At 45.9% G+C, this 23,751-nt stretch overlaps 1 protein-coding gene across 11 annotated transcripts in view; it reads right to left on the bottom strand.

Annotated features, from left to right (window-relative positions):
• The window catches only part of DOCK7 (dedicator of cytokinesis 7), a 160,097-nt gene extending 136,881 nt beyond the window's left edge, over positions 1 to 23,216 (bottom strand). For all 11 annotated transcript variants that reach the window (XM_051999529.1, XM_051999531.1, XM_051999532.1 and 8 more), the window contains exons 1-2: positions 23,133 to 23,216; positions 4,719 to 4,824 (exon numbers count right to left, since the gene is read on the bottom strand). In XM_051999529.1, the coding sequence (XP_051855489.1) occupies positions 4,719 to 4,824; positions 23,133 to 23,170 (144 nt within the window). In that variant the 5' untranslated portion in view covers positions 23,171 to 23,216. The remainder of the gene's footprint in view (positions 1 to 4,718; positions 4,825 to 23,132) is intronic.
• Positions 23,217 to 23,751: the final 535 nt, after the last annotated feature.

Below are 23,751 nucleotides of genomic sequence, written 5' to 3'. Positions count from 1 at the left end.
TGATGATGATCCAAAGAGACTGAGAAGCCACTGCTGTCCTCTGACCTGCCCACTGAGAGGCCATCTCGTTGTCTGACCTCTCTCCTCCTCCCTCTGCCTCCAATTTATTTTCCCAGTCCACAAGCAACACCTGTGTCAGTAAAGGCTGCCCCGAAACTCCTTCAGATGTTCACAGCTGTGGAGGCTCTCAGAGAACTGACCTGCCCCTTACACTGTACTTAGGCATGGTCCTTAACAATGGCCCAACTATTTATTTAAGTCAATCTGTCTTCATGTAAAGAGTGACTTGTTACTGTATTCATAGAATAATATTTTTATATTCTGTAATTCTTTTAGATGAAATTTCTCTTTCAAGCTCTTCCTACTGAGTTTTGTTGTAATTGATTAAAAAAGAAAAAGAGCTTGTTTTATATCTTGTTACTTTTCTCAAGTTATTATTTCAATTAATTTTTAGATAACTTTGTAGAATTCTCAATTGAATCATCTGCAAAAGGCAACAATTATATTTCTTCTTTCTCTGTGATTATTCCCTCAGTATCTTTTTTTTTTTTTTTTTGCTACAGCATGCATTTCTAGTACCATGTCAAATACCAGTGATAACAGTGATGGCACCTAGTAAGAGCTTAATAAATGTTTACTGACTGATTGATAGACATGTTTATTTTTCGTTGTGTTTTGACTTCTAATTCATCTTTATTAGATATAAATTAGGCTCTTTTTAAAAAAGCTAAATATTTCTTACTATGTTAAGAAAAGGTCTACTTAGTTCTATGCTTTGGGGTATGCTTTGTGGGAGGGAGGAGGAAGGAAGGAAGGGAGGAGAAAAGGGAAGAAGGAGGGAGGGGATGAGAAAGGGAGGAGGGAAGGAAGTTTCATAAAACTCATTTATAAATCCAGCTGATTCAGGGATCTTTTTATTTGGGAGTTCATTTATTATTGCTTGATAATTCCCTTTTCTGAAACTGTGTGATTTAAATTATGTGCTTACTCTGGATATTTTGTTTTCCCAAATTTTTTTCATTTCTTTTAAATGATCAATTTTGTTGGAATATAATCAGGCAGAAATGTTTCTAATAATTTCCTGGAGAAGACTCCATGTGTGCTGTTCTCTGCTTTTTCATTTTTTATATTGAAAAGAGCAAACAAGTTAATGGCTTATCAATTTTGGTTTTTTAAAGTGTCTAAGTGTACTTTTCGATTCAAGATTCCATCTGGTAACATTGTCTCTGCTTTACGTCTCATCCATCATATACATGTCCTTGCAGTTATCACAGTAATTTCCTGGAAGCACAAGTATAACAATAATAGTAAATAGCATTTATATAGCACCTATTACATGGCAGGCAGCATGCTAAGCAGTATAAATAACATCTCATCTGAATCTCACAATAATCCCGGGAAGCAAGTGTTTCTACTGTTCCCATTTTACAGATGAAAATACAGACAAGTGGAGCTGTTGAGTGGCTTGTCCAAGAACACACACTCAGTATCTGAGGCCACATCTGAATTTCCTGATTTAGGTCAAGTGCTCAGCCACCGGGTATTCAAGTTTAGCCAGGTCACTCTACTTAACAGCAACAGCCACTGCTCCTTATTGCCTTTAGGATAGAACTGCTTTGTTTGGCTAGGAAAGGACTTCAGAGTCCCGGCTGGGGCTCTTCCAGCCTTGTCTATCCTGGGCTGCTGCTCCCCTGGCAGTGCAGCCAGACCAGCCTCGCCCCTTCCTCTCCAGGTCCTCAGCTGGCCGCCCTTTAGAGCCTATGTTGGTGAATCCTTTCCAGAAAGGGCTGAAGTGGCCTCTCCAGGAAGCCATAAGAGGACTGAAGACATGGAAAAGTACTAAGTCTGCCCTCAGGCCCTGGGCTTTTCATATGGGAGCAGTTCGACCCAGGAGCCCCACTAAGGGTTCCAGGAGGCAGATTGCTCCCCTCCTCTCCTTTCTTCAGTTCTTTGGTCCTCTCTGCCCCAGCTCCTGCCCTTTTTCTCCCAAGTTTTATGGGTTATTTCATGGCTACAGTGAGGGAAAGAGCATACTATCTGAAATTATGTTTTGCCTAAAGAATTATAGGCCAAAAAGTGCATTTTCAGAGATCTGTAATGAAACATGACAGTTTGGGGTGATTGCAGGGCCCTAAGCCCATTCCCCATACCTTTCACAGCATGGTTTTCTTAAGTTATACTTATTTACATACAGATTATTTTCTCCCTCAACCTCAAGGAAATGTAAGCTCCTTGAGAGCAGAAGACATTTCATTTTGGTCTTTTTATTCCCACTCCCTGGGAGAGCTGGGCACCCAAAACACGGGAAGAGAGCGAAGGAGCTCCAACTCATCATCACCGTGTCAATCACACAGGCCTTGATTTCCCTAACTCCCCAATCCCGGGGCAGAGCAGCCTTTGCTAACACTTGACCTTTTCAGAAGATTCAGCTAAGCGTCTCCTTTGTTCTGCTCGAGGAGAACGGCCCATCGACCCTGAGCATCTTATTTTTGCCACAAAATTAAATTTGACACAAACGAAAGCAGGTTATTTGTCCTGAGCAGCAGGTCCTTCAGAGGCAGCTGCTCCCTCTCCTATTTGCCAATTTAAATGCAGCTGAGGCAGCAGAGGATCTATATAGGGAGCCCCAGATCTCCACCCAACACAGAAAGCACCAGTGGAAGCAGCATTAGGGTGACATTTCATAAACATGAAACATTCACAGTAAAATCTGGTCCTCAGCCTAGAGCTCACATTCGGGGGGTTCACACTCTTTTCTATCCAATTCTAGAGGTCAGGTCCTTTCTCAGGCTATCAGAGGAAGCCCATCCACTCATGAATAGGGCCATTTAAAGTGTCTAGTTCTTGTCCCGGTTATTGGGATATTTTCTATTTTAATAGATAGTTAACCACTACAGCTACACTATCAGTTCTGGGCATATAATTGGGCAAAATAATTTCTGATAATTTCTTTTATTTCCATCAAGAATTCAAGAAATATTAAGGGTTTAATGTGGTTGAGGTTTGTACCTGGAAAAATCTCCTACAGAAGGGGGCAACTGGGCTAAATCCTGGAGGCCGCCGGGGAGGAGAGAGAATTCAGACTTTGAGAAATGGGGGTTGGGTTTTTTTTTTTTTACTTTTTTTTACTTTTTTAAGTGGCTCATTTTTTGAAAAATCACATTACATAATGTATTTTGCTAATTTTTCTATTCAAAAAAGCATGACCACCTACAGGAAATATTTTTTGATCCTTCCTCAGCTATGATTGTCATCCCCCTCCACCAATTTTGATTCTGTATATATTCCGCCTACATACGTCCAGTCCAAAGAGTATCACCTCCGTGAGGGCAGGAACTGCTTCACTCTTTGGGCACCTCAACCAAAGCCTGACAGGAAGCAAATGCTTAAGAACCACTTTTTGACCCATCTGTTCCAGGAAAAACACTATCTTGGCTCTGTCACCAGCTGACTCGATCCAACTTTGCTGACCTTGCAGACGATCCACCCAAAACCATGTGTCATTCTTGGCAAGGGACACAGTCTTACTCCCCAAGAAGGCTGATGAAATTATACCTGCTTTTTCAAAGAAACCAGCTGACTTGACTGAGGTTGAACTGAAATTGGGGGAAGGGGGGGCGCACGCGCATGAGAGGAAGTACCAGACATGGAATCTGGATTTTGGCTGCAGATGACCCCAGTTTTGATATTTACTGGATGGGTCACTAGTGGCTACATTTCTTTTCTGAGCAATTCTGGGGCAGCTAAATGAACCCTCAGGAGCAGTGTGAACCTGGGCAAGTCACTTAACCCCAACTGCCTCACCAAACAAAAAGCAGAAACAAAACCCGAGTGACTCTCCGGGTTGGCAGCTCCCGCCATCTCCAATATCATTTATCTTGGAACGACACCAAGAGTGACTTCAAGTGATGGGAGGAAAGCCAACCACGAAACCAAAAGTGCCAGGGCAGACCCACTGCAACAGCTCCAAACACAATCACTCTAAGTCACAACAATTCAGCTCATCGGCAAACCAGCAGCAGCAAATAGAGCTCATCGTGTCAACGGAACCCAACTCGACTGGAAGTTCGGCCCGACGGTGAGCACTCTTCTGAGTTAAGGGCCAGAGCATCTCATGGCACCTTCTGGGCCCAAAATGAATTTGCTTTCATATTTTCCCGCAGGCCACACTCCGTAGCTTTTGTAGCGATTCTCGCCAGCAGTACTTGAGAGAACACACCGGAAAAGGGCGTTTTTTGGGTAATCTAAATGTGTATACATTTTAAAAAAGCAAACAACATCAGTGACTATCATGTGACCATAATTGTTTAGGTATCAGAAAGATCTAATTCCTAATATACTTTGCATATCTAACTGTTACAGGTTAATTTGCGAGTTCAATATTTTGTATAAGGCAAAAATTACTCCAAGCTTCTACCTTTTTTTGTTGTGTTTTTATGCCTCTTTACAGGAGGAGGGGCTGTGTGTGTGTGTGTGTGTGTGTGTGTGTGTGTGTGTGTACACATGCAAGGGAAGACATTAAAAAGATGGGGGGGAGAATGAAGTCCGTGAAGGAAGGAATAGGAAGCCCCTCGGGTCAGCTCCATGCCCACCCTCCCTGGGGTCACGGCGGGGCTCGGGGCATTTCCTCCCAGTTGAGAAGCCCGATATCTCCAAAGTGCTTCCCATACACGCTCCGGCCTCGCCACGACCGACCCCGTTTGCAGAGCACGACTTACGCTGGCGTGATGGGAGACGCCGCCCACGAGGCTGAGGTTCTTGAGAAGCTGGGGCGAGCCACTGTACTGGCCCGAGATCTGCTTCCTCACTTCGGCTGCCACCGTCCTAGGAGAAAGAAGGCAAGTCACGGGTGAGGGAAACGTGTGCAGGCGGAAAAAAGAACATGGGGCAGGGGGGAGGTTATTTTACACCAACGTGTGTAATATTAACCACAATTGGCTAAAACACGGCTCTGAGAGATGACTATATGGGCAAAGAGGTATAAGTAAAAGCAGAATATAGCAAGCCCCCTCCAGCAGCACCATGGAGAGAGCACTGCTCATCCCACCTTGGCCACACAGGAGCCTCATTCAACCTCAGTTTTCTCATCTATAAGATGGGAAGAAGGATAGCACTTACTTCCCAGGGTGCATATGAGGATCAAATAAGATCATTCATTCAAGCATATTTTGCCAACTTAAATACAAGATAAATGAGAGTTACTATTACTATCACTGTGGCTGTTACAGTTGTTTTATAGTCATATCTGACCCTCTGTGATCCCACTAGGGGTTTCATGGCGGAGACACTGGAGGAGTTTGCCATTTCCTTCTCCAGTTTATTTCACAGGTGAGGAAACTAATGACTTGCACAGGGTCACACAATTAGTAAGTGTCTGAGGCTGCATTTGAACTCTGAAAGATGAGGCTTCCCACCTCCAATCTGTGCACTATGGTGCTCCCAATTGTTTCCGTTATTACCATTACCCTGGACGTATAAATGAACTTTCTGAGTCTTCAAAATCAACACTAGAGAGAGAGAATAAATGCACTTTTAGACTTCCTGAATCTAAGACATTAATTGGACAACTGAAGGTGTGAGAACAGAGATCAGCAGGGAAGTTAAAGCTGGACTTGAGGATCATCTGCCCAGATGTCCAGGATTGCTGCTGAGACCTCAAAATGCAGAATACAGAGGGAGAAGAGGACAGAGCCCCAAGGGCAGCCATGTGAAGGTTCTGCACAGGGGACCAGGAAGAATGTTTGAGATTGTGCAGACCCTTTGGTCTAACCGCGGCTCTACTGGGCCTGTGTCCCAAAGAGATCTTAAAGGAGGGAAAGGGACCCAAACAAAAATGTTTGTGGCAGCCCGGTTTGTAGTGGCAAGGAACTGGAAACGGAGTAAATGTCCATCAGTTGGGAATGGCTGAATAAATTATGGTATATGAATGTGATGGAATATTATTGTTCTGTAAGAAATGATCAGCAAGATGATTTCACAAAGGCCTGGGGAGACTTACAGGAACAGACGCTGAGGGAAGTAAGTAGAACCAAGAAAATATTGTACATGGCAACAACAAGATTATTCAATGATCAATTCTGATGGACGTGGCTCTTTTCAACAGCGAGGTGATTCAGGCCAGTCCCAAGATCTTGTGACGGAGAGAGCCATCTGCACCCAGAGAGAGACCGTGGGACTGAGTGTGGCTCACAACATAGCATTCTCACTTTTTTGTTATTTGTTGCTTTTTGTTTGCATTCTCACTTTTTTTCTTTTTGTTCTGATTTTTCTTTGCAGCATGATAATTGTGGACATATGTATAGAGGAATTGCACATGTTTAACATACATTGGATTACTTGCAATCTAGGTGAGGGGATGGGGGAAAGGGAAGGAAAAAATCTGGACACAATGTTTTGCAAGGGTGAATGTTGAAAATTATCTTTGCATGTGATTTAAAAATAAAAAGCTATCATAAAAAATAAAAGAATGGTTTGAGAGGCAAAAGAAGCAACAGGAAGGAGGGACGTCCAGAGAACTTTAAGGAAAGGGCAACAGGGCAGCCAAAGCTGGGCAGCGAGGTCACTGGAGAAGCCAAATCTCAGGGAGAGCCAGAAGATGGAAGGAGGGCGAGAAGAGAAGCTTTAATATAATGGCTCACCTGTGACCTAAGAGACAGGCACTCAGGAGAGCACCGTGAATTGGCCTGGTTCCAGGAAGGACCTAGGGAAGACTAGGTGGGGATGGGAATGAGAGACCAGGTAGTGCATGTCAGAAGGGCTTCGTAATATCAAAGCACGATATCTGTGGCCAACTCCACTGAAACAGCATTGTCAAATATGAGTTGTCCGATCAATTATCACTCACTCTGCCGCTGTCCTTGCCCAGAAGGCCCAACTAGTAGCTATGTTCAAATGAACTCATAATGAGTCACCTTCCATATTCAAATCTATTTTTTTCCTCTTATAAATTTAATAGTCAGCAACAAAAACAGACATTTCAATATTCAAAGAATAAGAAAGAGGATTGTTTAAGAAATGGGTTTATTTCTGCTACACACAGTTTTTACAATTAACAAGGGAGTAAAATAAAATTGCTCTTTTGTCTTCCTTTCTAACCATTTTTCTTTTATATATTAAAAACAATTTTGGATGTCTTTTTACATCTATTTTTATCACGCCCCATCCACTCCCCCCACACCTCTCCTAGAAGTCTTCCCCAAACCCACCAATGCACTGGTGTTCCATGTCTGTAATCTGGGCACCCGCTGGTGGTAATTAGAGCAAGAAGTGACCTCAGCGATGACAGAGCCAAATCCAAACTCTTCTCTTTGCCATTTAAAGCCCTTCCCAGGCTGGCCTGCTTTATCAGACGTGATTCTCTGCCCAGACTCTGATCCAGTCACACTGGCTGGTCCTCCCACCCAACAAGCCATCTCCAGCCTCCCCATCTTGACATTTTCTTTTTCTTTGTTTTAAAAAACTTTTTCCTTTCAAAGCACATGCAAAGATAGTTTTCAATTATCAAAGCAAGCAGACAAGAACAGAAAAGAAAATACTAGGTTGTGATCTGCACGCAGTGTCCACAGTCCTCTCTCTGGGTATAGGTGGCTCCCTCCATCACCAAACCACTGGAATACATAGGACACTTTCAAAGGCGCCTTCTCTCAAGCATCTCATTCTCCACATCTTCCCAACAGCTAGTGCCGCCCCCCAAAATGCTCTCCTGTTTAAGTATCCATGTTGTGTGTGTGGTACGTGAACAGAAAGCTGGCTTCAGTGACAAAGGAAGGACTACAAGAGCATCTTGGATACAAGCTAGGGTGCGAGCTGCCAACATCACTGACCCCTCCACATCTTCAGCCACTGGTGACAAACTCAAGAGAAACAGGGCCACTTAACCGTATGTGAGAATCCCTGTACAACCACATCTTGTTTTTGAAACAATTACCTTTTTTTAATAACCCTTTTTTCTTATTTTAATAGTTATAATAATTATTATAATTATAATAATAAAAAATAAATTTATTTTTCCAGATACATACAAAAATAGTTTTTCATCATTCATGTTTTCAAAACCTTGAATTTCAAATTTTTCTCCTTTTCTTTCCCCCTCTCCAAGATAGCCAGCAAGCCAATGTAGGTTAAACATGTGCAGTTCTATACATATTTCCACATTTATCATGCTGCACAACAAAAATCAGGTCAAAAAGAAAAAAAAAATGAAAATGAAAGGAAAAAAAGCAAGCAAACAACAACAAAAAAGGTGAAAATCCTATGTTGTGATCCACATTTAGTCCTCATAGACCTCTCTCTGGATGCATGTGGCTCTCTCCATCCCAAGTCTACTGGAATTGGCCCAAATCACTGCATTATCTTAAAGAGCCACATCTATCACATAAACTCTTATTTTTTAAACTATTATTTATTTTTAACATTTTTTTTAAATTTTGAGTTCTGAATTCTCTTCCTCCTTCCAAGCCCTCTCTTTCAAGTAAAAAGATGATATCAATAATATGTGGGAATATGCAAAACATATTTCCATGTTAACCTTGTTGCCAAAAAGAAAAAACAAGAAAGTGAAAAAAGTATGCTTCCATCTGCACTCAGACCCCGCTGGTTCTTTCTCTGCAGGTAGATGGCCACAGAACTCTAAATGGGGGAGGATTCCCAATTACCCCCACACCCATGCCCATGCGACATGTGGACATGTGGTCTGGGCTCAGGGATGTGCTCTTTCTTGAGTCTGCTCGCCCAGCAGCTAGGGAACGCCTGGCACGTTGGGGGTGCCCCCAAAGTCACACAAGGCAGCAGGCTTCAAAGGCAAAGCAGATGTTCTTTCCCTGGACCACATGGTGTCCTGGTGTTAACAAAGCTAACCTCAAGGAAGCAGATACATTATTATGACAGTGTACATTAGTCACTTGATACTGTAAAAACTCAGTACCTGATCCCAAGTAATCTAACTAGCTTTTTTTGTCTATTTATAATAGAAAATCAAGAAGCTGTACTGAGATTCAAATGAGATAATATATGAAAAACCTTGTTAGGTTATGGATATGAGTTGTTGTTATTATTACTTAGAGAAGTAGCTCTCCTATAAAACCCTATACCCTGCACAAATTTTCCATATACATACAAAGATAGTTTTTTCATCATTCATCTTTTCAAAATCTTGTATTGAAAATTGTTCTCCCTTTTTTTCCCCCTCTCCAAGATAGTCAAAAATCCAATGTAGGTTAAACATGTGCAGTTCTTCTATACATATTTCCAAATTTATCATGCTGCACAAGAAAAATCAGATCAAAAAGAAAAAAAAAAACGAAAAAGAAAGGGAAAAAAGCAAGCAAACAACAACAAAAAGTTTTGGGCAACTAAGTTATTACTTAACAAGTGTCCAGGAGAAGAGCTACTACCTGGAACCATCTAACTCCCCTCCTCCCCCTGCACAGCCACAACAGAACCCTTTTCCTATTCTTCCCCCACGACTTGCAGGTCGTGCTCTGAAAACAGACAAGGCTGCCTCTCCATAGCTGAGGAGACTGTCTTATACTGGAAGGCTCCTTCAGTACTCTGAGGCTGCCAAGGGCACACACAGAGTCAGCTTCGAAACCTTCCGATTTAGAAAATCAGGTCAGGATGAGAAAGAAAGAAATAAGAAGCTTCAAGATGGAATCAGCCAAATAAGAAAATCTAACTGAAAGCCTCCAAATTCTGCAACTTTTCTAAAAATTGACTTTAGCTAAGAAATTCACAAATGAACAGACTTTCCAAAATATAAACAAAGACACAGGAATAGATTCCAAGGACTAAACTTGTCACCCGTGAATATTTATTTCTAGGGGAGAATTTTCCAAATTAGAATTTAAAATCAGGAAAAACTGGTAAAACTGAAATATTCATCACCCTTCATATAATAAATTTCCTCTATTATCACCTATTCTAAACTCAGGCCTGCAGGAGGAATTTCACTAAAAATACTAAAATGCCTCTGTCCCATGATTCCAAGGAAAATGCTGATGTAGCATCACGGACACCATCAGTCAGGAGGACATTGCTCACAGGTCTGTGAATGAAATCTTCTACTTTTGTCCAGCTTTTGTGTGGTCACCCGCAAGCTTTCACGGGGCTACTTTTAAACTAAAAAACAGGTTGCCAATAGCAGCTCTAAGGGGTCATTGCCAACAGCAGAAAACTGAATAAGGAAAAGAAAGGCTTTTGATTTCCTGGCGATTACAGAAGCCCAAATGGATCCTGATCACCAATAACAGGGTTAAGTGTCAGTCTGATCTCAAGGACGCATCTTGGATCTTGGGGATGGTGGTGCTGGCCAACATACAAGGAGACGGTTTAGCCAATAGAGAGTGTCGCAGGGCATCAGAGGCCTGAATCTGCCTGCTGAGTCTTTTGTTAAGAGAATGACATTAAATGTCATCTGCTTTTCTTCTCTCAATTATCTTACCTTGAAAAAAATCAAATTAGCCAAATAACAAAAGAGTTTAAAATTTTACATTTTGACATACCGGAGGTATTTGTCATTGGTGCCTGAAAAAAAAATCAAGCAAAAAAATTCCACTCTTAAAATATTCGTTTCCACATGCCCAAAGGGTATAAAACTGTATATGGCTTTTGATCCAGCAGAGTGACTGCTGGGTCTGTATCCCAAAGAGATCACAAAAGAGGGGAAATGACCCAGACATGCAAAAATGTTTGTTCCTTTTGCGGTGACAAGAAATTGAAAATTGAGTGAATGCTCCATTAAGAATGACTGAACAAGGTGTGGTATATGAAAGTAATGGAATATTATTTTATTAATTTTTAGTGATTATTATTTAATTATTAATAATAATTAATTAAGAAATGATGAGCAGGCTAATTTCAGAAAAACCTGGAAAGACTTATGTGAACTGATGCTGTGTGAAGGGAGCAGAACCGGGAGATCATTGTATATGGAAAAAGCAAGATTGTATGATCTACTATGAGATACTTAGCAATTCCAATTGGCTGAATGTGGATCAAAGCATATTATTTTCACTTTTTTTTTCTCTCATGGTTTTATCCCTTTTGTTCTGATTTTTCTTTCATAATATGACAAATATGGAAATATGTTTGAAATGATTGCACATGAGTCAGCTAGATGGGCGCAGTGGATAGAGCATCAGTCCTGAAGTCAGGAGGACCTGAGTTCAAATCTTATCTCAGACACTTAACACTTCCTACTTGTGTAACCTTGGGCAAGTCATTTAACTCCAAGTGCCTCAGAAAAAAAAAAAAAAAAAAAAAAGATTATATATGTATAACCTATATCAAATAGCTTGTTGTCTTGGGAAGGAGAAAAGTAAGGGAACTCAATTTGGAAATTTTGCAACTTAAAATCTTACAAAAAAAGAATGCTGAAAACTATCTCTACATGTAATTAGAAAAATAAAATACTACTAAATTAAAAAAAGAAATATTCAGTTCCAAATCAGAGTTTGGAATGAAATTTTTTGCTAAGTCTCACTGTTCACTCATACCAAAAAAGTAAGATTTTGAGAAGTTTACGTTTAGTAGTTTTTCTATAAGCGAGGATCAAATAAGATGCCATCTGTAAAAAGATGGGCAAACCTTAAAAGTATTATAAAAGTATGAGTTGGTGTCAGGAAATGCCTATGGCAGAAAGAAAAAGTCGTCTCTGTTCTAAATGAGTGGGGAAAAAAAAGAAAGCAGAGGTTCCATTCACTCACACACAAGGAGCAGATGCGAGAGGAAGCATTTTAAAGTGTGAACGCCATTATGTTCCAGCATGGCACATGCTCAGAAACCAAGAGAACTAGAAAAATGATGAGGAGTGTTTAAACATGGAGGAAGTCTGAGCCTTTCCCAGCCCTTGGGATGAGCATGCTATACGACGAGAGCCCAACTCGAGGTCCTGGCAAGGCTCAGGGGCGATCAGAACAGCAGAACAACAACTAACTTCCTTGGGCAAATGTTTGGCTTTCTCTATTTTAAGGATTCCACAAAATTACTATTTTCTGCAATCATCCTCCTTTCCTATTTAGCTGAAGTCAGTTGACAATACAATGATTATATCCTATCTTTTTGGGCTCTTAATTTTAAATATATATTTTACATATATAATTTTAAATATATATACACAAAATATATAATATATAATTGTAAATATATTTAACTTAAATATATAAATATATTTACAATTATATATATATGTTTATATTTCATATATATATTTTTTTATCACTGTAGTTTCATAGAATTGGTTTACTCTGAAATCTAAGATTCTGGGCAGGGGTCTGCGGGCACCACTGGATGCCAGAAGCCAGTGCCAAAAGAGGGGCAGGGAAAACTCTTGGCCTCTCATATTTGAAGTGCCTAGCACCCGGCACCCAGGAAGCTGTTATAAATGCTGCTTCTTTCAGTCATTCTCAAAGGCAAATGAGTCATTTATATAGGTCCTTATCTTCAAATATATCAATCTCCACACATCAGTCGATCATTAAACACACATTAACACCCACTGTGCGCAAGACACTGGGGATACCAAGAAAGGTGAAAAACTCCCATCCTCAAGAAGCTCACAATCAAATGGAGCCCCCCAAAAGGAAAGCCCCTAGCAATCGGAGGTTGGAAAAGGGTTCCCGTGGAAGGAGGGATTTGAGCTGGAAGTTAAAGGAGTACAAGGAGCCAGCAGGCAGAGGTGGGGAGGGTGCCGGGCACAGCGGGCATGGTGCCAGAGAAGACGCTCATTCAGGAGGGGAGTGTCTTGTGGGATGTAAAGACTGGGAAGGGAATAAGGGGGCCTGAAGACTAACAGAAGAGCTGATGTTGGATCCTGGAGGCGGTAAGGGCCACTGATGGGGTAGAGGGTGGACAGCACTTGGGAGAGATTTGTGGCAGACCCACAGACAGATGCAGAGACAGTGGAACTACTTCAGGGTCACCCAAGATAAAAATGTGCTTAGTGGCTAAGCAAGCTGCACTATATGACTGTAATGATGATTTCACAAACTCCTGAACGGACTTTCATGCATAGTGAAATGACAGACCCAGGAGAATGTTGAACAATCCAATGAGCCAAGACAATCCCAGGACTAACATTGAAGCCCACTAGCTACCTCCAGAGAAGGAGCTGATACTGACTGAATACGGACTGAAGCAAGCTATTTTTCAATTTCTTTCATTTTTTTCCTTTTGAGTCTGTACAAAGTAAATCAAATGGAAATATTGTACATAACTGTACATGTATAACCTATATATCTATGTACTCTATATACATGTACAGTCTTTATATCTGATTGTTTACCATCTCAGGGAGAGGGGAAGAAAAGAGAGGGATAGAACTTGGAACTCAAAACTTTAGACAAAAATGTTTTCAAAAAAAGATCACTGCCAACCTCTAAGAGAATAGTTTCATTGTCAGAGATGAAAGAGGAGCTACATTACACAGAATTGTGTGAAAAGAAAGTTGAGACAGTAAGCATAAGTCCCATATTCCAGGTGTTTCACAGAAAAAAGAGGGGAGGGGGGAGGAGGGGGAGAGAGAGAGAAAGAGAGAGAAAGAGAGAGAGAGAGAGAATATAAAGAAACAAAGAGGGAAGAGGAGGGAAGAGAAAGGGAGTGAGGAAGGGAGAAGGAGAGGAAAAGAGAGAGGGAAGATGGGAGGGAGGGAAGGAGGGAGAAGAAGGAGAAGAGCGAAGGGAGCAAGAGAGAAGAGGAAGGAAGGAAGGAAGGAAAATGATTGGATGGTCACAAAAAAGGGGAACAGAATCAAGTAAGGATTTTTAGTGATGAGAAAAACTTAAACCTGTTAAAGATCTAAAAGATAAAGTCCACATGAAAGGAAAAAATGAGAAGTGAGAAACAGGATAACTGTGAGATGGCCCAAGATCTGGAGGAAGTGGGACAGGACGGGATCCCAGCACAGTGCAGGCTCTCGCTTTAACAAAGATAATCTAGCCCTCTGAGACCAAAGACCCCAGTCACAAAGCAGTGGTAGAGTCAGCAGAATGTACAGTGACCGATGGAGATTCTTTAAAGGAGTTCCCCAAAATGGTAATGTCCAAACGACTAAGGTGAGCTGGTCTGCTAGGAAGCAATGAGCAGCAAAGAAATAAGGGTTTAAGGAAATGAGACCAAGTCTGGAATAACTACGCAATGAAAAATGTTAGGGGAGAAAAGGAAGATAAATAAACTCGCTTTAAGGGGCACAAGTTAGAAACACACCAGATGAAGTTACTGCAACATCAGCCCGAGCCTCGGGCTCCCGAGCCAGTCTGGACCAGACTCTACCACAAGCCAAGACTTCCCTGGAAGCACTTCTGGGGCGGCTCACTGTCCAGCGACGCACACAGACTGGCCACCGAGGCCTTGGGGAAGCTGACTGACAAGCCTGGGGCACCAAGCTCTGGCACAGGGAGAAGCTGGACCTCCCAGAAAGGACGGTCAGCTAGCTCGGTAAGCCATTTAACGCCGCCTACTGACCACTAAGGGGCAGACACAAGGAGTCACATTCTTCAGGAGCTGAGCATTAATCTTGGGTGGCTGACAACAGGTGGGAACGAGGGGCTCGCCTTCTCCACCCGGGCTTTGGGCCAGGTCGGAGCCCAAGTGGGCGCCGAGAGGGGGAGGGCTGAGCCAGCCCCATCCTCGGAGAGAACTCTCCATCGCCCCATCTCCTCTGAACGCGGCCTGATGATGTCCCTGTGGGGTCGGTGCCCAGAGCCGGGCTGGGACGTTGTCTCTGTGACCCCACACGGCACCTACCAAGGGCTCGGCACAGGGTGAGCAATCGCTCAATGTCTGCTGACTGTCAGCAATAGCTTCACGTTAACCAAAGATGTCAGTCAAAAGCCAAAGTTTGGAGGGAAATCTGGCTCCCGAACTGATCTTACATCCCGTCGTGGATCCCAATGGCCACTGAAGAACCTTTAGGAGGACAAGGGAAAATCCCATTCCCAGATTAAACAGCGAATGGAATCACCGGACACTGAACGACAGTGAAGAGCTGAGCTGGGCCAACCAGGCCCCGCCACCAATGAACAGGCTCCCCTCGGATGGGCTGAACATAACACGAACATAATTTTTTTTAAGCATTTTTTTTAAATTTTGAGATAATTTAGCCTAAAAATGTGCCTCCTTAATCCCAGAACCATTTGTTGAGTACGACTGTGCTGTGGATGCAAAGAAAAAACCCAATCTGGCCCGGCAGCACTCAAGCCCGGGAGAAGGCAGACTGTGTGCGCTAAGCTAACCCCCGTTTTCAGGAAGCAGGGAGGCCCAGAAGAGCCCCCACAGGAGACAGGGCTGGAGGGGCCCGGGAAGAAAGCTCAAGGTTCTGGTTCCAGCTCCAGAGAAAGCAAAACTGGAAAACAGGGCTGGCAGAGGGGACACCAGAAATGCCCAGGACCCCAGGGGGCCGGTGTGGCAGGAACAGGCAGCATCCCAAAGGGAACAGCTGCAATCAGAGAGGGGCTGGAGAGGCCTGAGCCCCTGGTGAGGCTGGGGGCCACGATCCCCCGATCTCTGATCTCTGAGCTGGTGCCCTTTCATCCCTCCACTTCCTGAGCCTTCTCCACAAACACAGACATGGTCCTTTCCACAACCCCATTCTTAGACTCGAAGACGACCGTCGCTCTCCCTAGTTTTCAGACTAACCAGCTGCCTCTCAGGGAAGCTTGGGGACTTGTCTATATTTCAGAACAGACGCAACCACAGCTAGGCCCATCAGGCCAGACTCTAGGAGAGCGGAGGTGCTACATCCACAGCCCAACTGGATGGGCAAACTGCTATCTCCAGATCCCCCAGAGGCTTCTTAACAAACTCCAATGCTTCCCTCCTCATCTGCCACAAAGCCTTCTCTCTCCTCCCTGCCCTATCATATCTAGAATTCCTCCAGACATGTGTCTGAAAGCAGAGTGGAGGAACTTCCCCATCCTGGGAGGGCTCAGACCAAGGGAATCCCAAATCCAGACCCCACCCACCTGGCCATCCGTGTCCATGAATCACTCATTGCTTGCAGAACCTTCCCAGGTTCCAGGCCCCCCAACCATCCCATTCCCTCACCTTCACCACACCAAGGCTTGTGAGTCCACCTCAAAGTTCCATCTCACACCCACCTAAAACCCTTCTCTCCTAAAACCCTTCCCAGGTCCACTAACTCCATATAGTCCCCAAGTGCCCCAGCACATCTCTTAGTCTTCCACAGATGCATTAACTGTCTCTGGGGTTTATGTATGACTTACACACCCCAGTGTGGGCATCTTAACCTGCCTCCGTTCCAATATAAATTTACACACAGCATCTGTATCTTTGGTAACTTGCCGTGTTCCAATGCTCAGAGAAACATTCTTGAAGAAACAATTTAATTAGAGATTTTAAATGTTTAAATGGGTTTTATTTTTCCTGAAAATGTTTATGTAATGGCATCACAAATCTATCCTAAAAAAAAAAAAAAAAAAAAGATTAAAGTTTTTGGAGATTGTGTTTTGGTTTTGTTCTGTACTTTTGTTTCTTTTCTTTTCTTTTTTTTTTGGCTAGAAATGAGACTTAGCAATTCCTGTGGAAAATATGCAAGCCACAGCAAGGGTTTGTAGTTATGGTTATCACAATACTCAAATGCACAGAAAAAGGAGGAAAGAAATCATAAAGTTTAAAATTAAGCTTCAAGACACAAAAAAAACTATGATTTTCAAATAAAAAGGACACAAATCCCCCCCAAAGAAGCTAAAAGATGAAGCATTAAAACAAAAAATAGGGGAAAAGGAAGCTCAGCTGTCAAAAAGAAATAGAGATCCTGACAGAAAGCTGAACACCAGAAGATGCTTGTGAAAAGTTCCTGTTTTTATTTATGCTACTCCCTCTGATTGGATCTTCGGGGTTCCCTTTTCCTTGACTAAATATTGTAGATGAGCTCTCTCTCCTAACCATTCTTCCTTTTTCATTTGTATAGCCTCTCTGGGTCTCAGTCCCCATGTCGCCTACCATCACAGACATTGAAGTCGAGGTCAGGACAACAAGGGAAAGCATCCCAAACACAGAGACAGATAGGAAAAGTGGAGTCACAGACGGAGTTATCTTTGAGGAACGTGGGACACAGGCAGATATTGCTGCATCATTACAGTGTGTGAAGGACAGCAACTGTACAAAGACTATAGACACATGGAAGGATCAGATGTTGAGGATTGAGTCTGTTTTTAAGCCAGGGGAATTTACTGAGTAAGGGTGATATGGCAGACCCCATGCTCTAAGTCACTGATAGCTGAGTGGGGAGAGATCTGAGGCAAGTAAACCAGGAGGCAGATGGGAACAGTTCTGTGAGTGAAGAGAAGATGAGTCTTGGGAAGAAAACGGGATGGCACCTTGGCAGTGAGCCTGGCTGACGGAGATGGTGGTGATACCCTCCACAACAAGAGGGAAGGTAAGAAGAAGGAAGAGTCTGGGGAAGGGAAGAGGAGTTCTGTTTTGGAAATGTCAAGTCTGTGCTGTCTATGGGACTTATCACTGAAGATGTCCAACAGGCAATTGGTGATATCTGACTGGAGTTTAGAAAAAAGACCAGGGCTGGAGAAACAGAAGAGATAAAGAAAAGATGGTAAGAATATACAAAAGAACAAACAAAGATTTTAACACACCTTCGCAGTGATGTGGATCCTGCTCTAGAGCCAGACATCCTGAAGAACGAAGCCAAGTGGCCTTAAGGAGTTTTGCTGGAAATAAGGCTAGTGAACATGATGGAATTGCAGCTGTGCTATTTAAAATCCTAAAACATGCCAGCAAATCCGGAAACCTCAATAACGGCCACTGGATCAGAAAAGATCCATTTACATCCCAATCCTAAAGAAGGGCAAAGCCAAGGAATGTTCAAATTTCCAAATAATGGCACTCATTTCACACACCAGCAAAGTCCTGCTTACGATCCTGCAAACTGGACTTCAGCAAATTGTAAACTGAGAATTACCAGGAGAGCAACTGAGTTTTTGAAGAGGCAGAGGAATTAGAGACCAAATTGCCAACATCGACTGGATCATGGAGCAAAGGAGTTCTAGAAAAACACCGACTTCTGCTTCATGGACTACACTAAGGCTTTTGACTACACGGATCGACTACGACAAAATGTGGCAAGTCCCCAAAGAGCTGGGAGCACCAGGTCTGTCTCCTGAGGAACCTGTACGAGCACCAAAAACCAACAGTTAGAACTGAACAAGGAACAAGTGATAGGTTTAAGACTGGACAAAAAGGAGGGTGAGGCTGTGTATCATCGCCTTCTTTTTTTCTAATCTCTATGCAAAATTCACCAAGTGAAAATGCCAGGTTGGATCAATCAAAAGCTAGAATGAAGGTTGCTGGGAGATATATCAATCTCAGATCTGCAGACCATACCATCTCTGATGGCAGAAAGTGAGGAGGAATTCAGAAGCCTCCTGATGAGAATGAAACAGGAGAATATAAAAGCTGGCTTGCTGCTTAACATCAAAAAGGAAAAAAAAAAAAAACAACTATGGTCTTGGCAACTGATCCCACCACTTCCTGGCAAACAGAGGGAGAAGAAATGGAAGCAGGTCAGATTTTATATTCTTGAGCTCAGAGAGCACTGCAGTGACACAGCCATGAAATTAAAGATGTTTTCTCCTTGAAAGAAAAGCTCTGGCAAATCTGGACAGCGGACTAAAAGCAGAGAAGGCCTCATTTTCCCAACAAAAGACCATTCAGTCCAAGTCATAGCTTTCTCTATAGTAATGTGTGACTGAGGGTTGGACGGTAAGAAAAGCTGCGTTCCACAGAACTGAAACTTCCCAATTATGCTGGAGCCGACTCTGGAGACTCCCTTGGGCGGCAAGGAGATCAAATCAGTTAGTTCTTAAAAGAAATTAACTCTGACTATTCACTGAAAAGACAAATACTGAAGCTAAAGCTTAAATACTTTGATCACAGAATGAGAAAACGGGACTCAGTGGAAAAGTCCCTGATGCTGGGAAAAATTGAAGGCAAAAAGGGAAGGGGATGGCAGAGGATGAGGTGAGAGAGATGTCAAGAAGAAACACTACTGAACAATTGAACAACTTCATTGAGTCCATGAGAGCTGATGGGATCCCCAAGCAAGAGAAGCAAAAGGAACATTTTGTGTTCCGGACACCCCACCTCCCAGCCCCAGAAATCTTGGTGAAGCTTAAGGACTATTCAGAACAATGCTCTAAAATGCAAAAAAAATACTTGGTATTATAAAAGAAATAAATTATATCAAAATAACAGTAACCAAAATATATTTTTAAAAAAGTAAAATAATTTCACAGACCCCATGTTAAGAACCACTGGAAAAGAATCAGGAGAGACCTTGGGAAATCCCCACATACAGTGGCCATGACCTGGAAGAAGATTCAGCAACAGACCAAGACAGGGCAGTCACAAGAGGCAGAAAGAGAAGAGAGTCACGTAAACCCGGAAAAGGGTCAACATCGGCCAACAGGCTGCTGGGGGTGAGGAGGAGAAGGATGCAGGAAAGGCCATTTTGGTTGCTGTTCAGGCGTCACGACTGACTCTTTGTGAGCCCACACGGATTTTCTTGGCAAAGACCCTGGAGTGCTTTGCCTTTTGCTTCTCCGGTAGAGAAAAGGCTATTCCATCTGGCAATGAGGAAATCCTTGGTAAACCTGGAGGGAGCAGCCTCAGTGGCAGGAAGAGGCAGAAAGGCAGGAGAAACAGCAGTCAGAAGGGAGGGAGAGCACGTGGAAGGATCTCTGGTACATGGCTCTGTGCACAGGCTCTGAGACAGGATGACGGAGAGCAGGACCTGGAGCTCCAGGAGGATCTGGGCCTGGAGGCAGCAGGGGAGCACTGGCGGGAGGGGAAGATATGGGAGGAGTGGGGACAGAGGAGGCTGTCAGCTAGAGAAGGAACCCTGCAGCACAGCTCACCTGGGCAAGGAGAAGGGCTGGGAGACAAGGGGTAACATGAGACATGGCTTCTGAGTGAAGTGAGATGGGGGGGCGGGGAGCAGGAGCTCCAGACAAAGAGCCTCAACGAGTAGTCGAAAGCAACCTTGGGGTGAAGGGCAGGGGGGCTGCAAACGGGTGGCAAGGTCCCTCTGGGGATGGCACAGAAGTAGCAGGGGCATGGCCACTGACTGCTGGAGAAGGTGTTACCATGGGGCACCCTGAAAGCGTGGCTTAGGGACTTTCTCCAGCTCCATTCAACAGCGTGTGACTATGAGGGAAAGACGAGGGCAGTGAGGGATCCAAAGCAGGATCGGTCCCAGGATGATGGGCAAAGGGCCAGTGTAGGGGATGGGGTAGATGTCCCTGGCTAGTGTGGGGGCAAGGCCTGGGGCAGGGAAGCTGCAGGGATGACAAGGGAAGGGGCCACGTAGAAGGAGGGTCCTGGGGTGAGGTGAGATTAGGGCTGTGACCAGTGCAGGAGAAGGGGGACAGGGGGAGATTGGGGAAGTTAAGGTGCTTGTGCTGGGGTCGAGGGTGTGTGTGCATGTATTATCCACAAACGTGGACACATGCTGAAGTCTCCTAGCAAGAGGGCAAGCGTGAGGTAGAAGGGGAGCCTGTGAACCAAGTGCAGACTTCAGGAAAAAGGAGGGTGGCCAGGCTCACAAGCGACTGGGCCCCAGAATCTTTGGCTAACTGACAGGTTTGGAGTGAATGAACCTCAAAGGAGGGGGTGCTGCTGATAGATGGTGATCAAGGGGGAACTACTGAGGCAGACCGTGAATACAAGAGCGGCCCTCAGAAGTGGGAACAAAGACAGAAGGAGCAGCCGAGACAAAATCTGCCCTGTCTGGGAATGAAGGAGGCCTTCTAAGAGTCAGATGAGAGAAGGGGACATTGCAGGCTCTGCCCTTGGTCAGGGGAAAGGGTCTGCCAGAAAGAGCAGCCCCTTCCTGGGCTCTATGAGCCTCGAGACAAGAAAGCCAGGGTTCAAATCCAGCCTCAGACAGACACTGGGCAAGTCATAACATCTGTCAGTCTGTTTTCAAACCATTGGACAAGGATCAAATGAGTCAACATTTGTAAAGCTCTCCCAGCATACAGCAGGCTCTACATAAATGCTTCTTTATTCCCTTCTCTTTCCTCCTCCATCAAAAAGAACACAGAAGAGGACAAAGCGGGAGCCCTAATTCCAGAACACCGACCCAGGAATCCGCATCCACTGAATGGAGCAAGTGGAGCGTCCCTCCTCCCCGAGTGCGCCCACCTTTCCTCCAAGGAAGCCAGAGATCATGTTTTCACTTTGGGAGGGATTTTGGCAAGTACCAAGTCCACCTAGAGTCCCAAAGTCAGATACAATATGTCCCATCACTGGCCAACGTCTGTTTTCAGACCGCCAATGAGGGGCAGCGCCTTCAGCCTCAGTGGTTCCCCTGTCCCTAGCCTCCTGAAGCAGCCCCGTCCACTTGCAGATCCTTTCTCCTCTTTGCCACTTGGACCAAGTACAGCTGCTGGTTCCGCCCTCTAGAACCCGGAGAACGAGCCTTCAAAGTCAACTCCCCCTCAGGATCCTTTAAAGGACCCTCAGAAGGCACCATTTTGGGGTCACTCTGCTCTTTTCTGGAGGATCCCCTCACTCTGGCAAAACACTCTCTGCTCTTGTTTCAAATACATCTGGAAATGCCCTTTATGCCAAGAAGCTACTCCAAGCTAGAGCATCTCCAGTACTGCTTTGTACACAGCAGGCACTAGATAAATGCTCGCCCAATTCCTGAAATAGTCACCAGCATTTTACATGTCACCACCACACTTACAACTGGCTCTTTTCACCTGCCTTCAGGTGGGCTGGAGCATTCCCACACCATCCACTGAGACATTGGGGGTGGGGGGGAGACAGCCCCTCGGGCTTGGAAACTCCCCAGCTGAGCCACAGAGCATCATGCTTGGGAAGAAGTCTCCATCTGGGGGATATCCAGCCTGGTGCCCCCTTTGCTTTGGTGCTCTCCCCAGTGGTCTCCCTCTCCACCACAGGGAACCCCTTCAAATCCCTGTTTAGGTGGCCTTCCATCCCCTCATTCCCCATCTCATAGCCCGGAAGAGTTCTCCTGAAACTATCTAACATTGAATAACAGTGTATTAATACACTCTTAACCTTAATAGTGTAATAAATAGTATAAAGTAAAAAAATCGTGTAAGACCTAAGTCCGCTAGCCTTCATTAAGCGCCTACTAGGTGCCAGGCGCTGTGCGCACAAACCAGCTCTAATAGCAGCGAAGTGGGCGAGAGGGCCCCGGGAAGGCTTCCTGTGGAGGGAGGATTTCAGCTGGGACTTGAGGGAAGCCAGGAAGTGGAGATGAGAAGGGAGGGCATTCCGGGGAGGGGGCACTGCCAGAGAAGATGGCCAGAGTTGGGAAGTGGCTGGAGGAAGAGTCGGGCAGAGTTCGGGGTGGGGAGTGGGGCTCACGCAGGCAGGAAGGGCTGGAGGGGGCCAGGGGATGCCCCGGCAGCGTTTTGTATTTATTCTGAAGGCCATAGGGAGCCAGTGAGCTTTAGTGAGCAGAGGGTGACGAGGTCCGACCTGGGCTCCCTCCCCGGGACGGCCCCTCCGGCGGCTACTGCAAGAGTCCAGGCGCGGTGGAGGAGGGGCCGCGCCTGTGGGAGGAGGGTCCCTTTTTGTCTCGCTGGCCCTGCCCTGCTGGTGTCCCGGAGGTGAAGGGTCCCTCCAGGGATGCCGTGTGCACGCCTCGGGCCGGCCGGCTCAGGGACTGCCCCGTCCCGGCCCCGCAGAGGCGCTGAGCCCGGGGCAGACGGAGCTGGTAACAAAGTAGCCTTCTTGCGGTCTGGGCCGCCGGGCCCGGCGCTCGCGTGGGGGCTGCGGGGAGGTCCCAGGGCTCTCACTGGGGGACGCTCCCTCCGCCTCGAGCTCGGGGTGGGGGAGACCCCCAGGGACCCCCGGGGAGCGCGGGGAGAATGGAGGAGAAAGGAGGATGCAGAGGAAAGAGGGACAGCGGAGGAGAGGAGCGGGAGGGGGGCTCCGGGGGCGGGGCCGCGCGTCCTGCCCTCCCCGCCCGTCAGTCCGTCCGCGCGTCCGTCGGTCTGCCAGCCCCCTCCCCCCGCTCGGAGACGGCGCCCCCCCGAGCCCCGCCCAAGCCCTCCTCCCCAGAGGCCGCCCCCCGCCCGGACCGCCCGGCCTCGAGCCCCTGTGGCCCTTGCTCCCCTCTCTACCTGCTGATCTTCTGCGCGAAGGCTCGGCGTTCCGCCATGGCTGCGGCGCCCGGGGCCCGGCCGACTAGGACTGCGCGCCCCCGCCCCCGCCCCGCCGGGCGCGCGCCGAGAGAGCGCCCCGCCCCCTCCCGCCAGCCTCGCGCGCGGCCCTACAGGACCTCTCTGCGCAGGCGCAGTCCGACTCCCTCCTCCTTCCCCCCCCCACCCGCCGGAGGGCGGGGCGGGGCGGGACTGCTGGGGAGCGCCCAGGCCTGGGGCGTCGGAACCCCGACGTGGAAAGCTGGCGGCTTGTTAGAGGGAGAGCGCTGTCCTCTCGGATCTTCCACTCCCGGGCCGCGGCAGCCCTGGCTCCTAATCCGGGGGCTCTGGGCGGGACGTTTCCCAGGAGAAGCGTCCCCGCCTCCAGAGGAAGAAACTGAGGCACGGGGCAAGGGATGGGCCCCGCCCATCTCTGGGTGTCCTGGTGTCTCTCCCGTGAGCCCCCCACCTGGGAACCCGGGAGCGTCCTCCGCGCTTGCACAGTGCCAGGCACTAGGTACAGACCTAACGTTTCCGGAGGGATTCATGGAATTGAATTAAATTGCCCCAGAAGTCCGACATCCCTCACAAGAGGCTGTCC

Source organism: Antechinus flavipes, chromosome 4 (assembly GCF_016432865.1).
Source record: "Antechinus flavipes isolate AdamAnt ecotype Samford, QLD, Australia chromosome 4, AdamAnt_v2, whole genome shotgun sequence".
Classification (NCBI taxonomy): domain Eukaryota; kingdom Metazoa; phylum Chordata; class Mammalia; order Dasyuromorphia; family Dasyuridae; genus Antechinus; species Antechinus flavipes.
The sequence above is the reverse complement of the archived record's forward strand: the minus strand, read 5'-3'. Positions and strand labels throughout refer to the sequence as shown.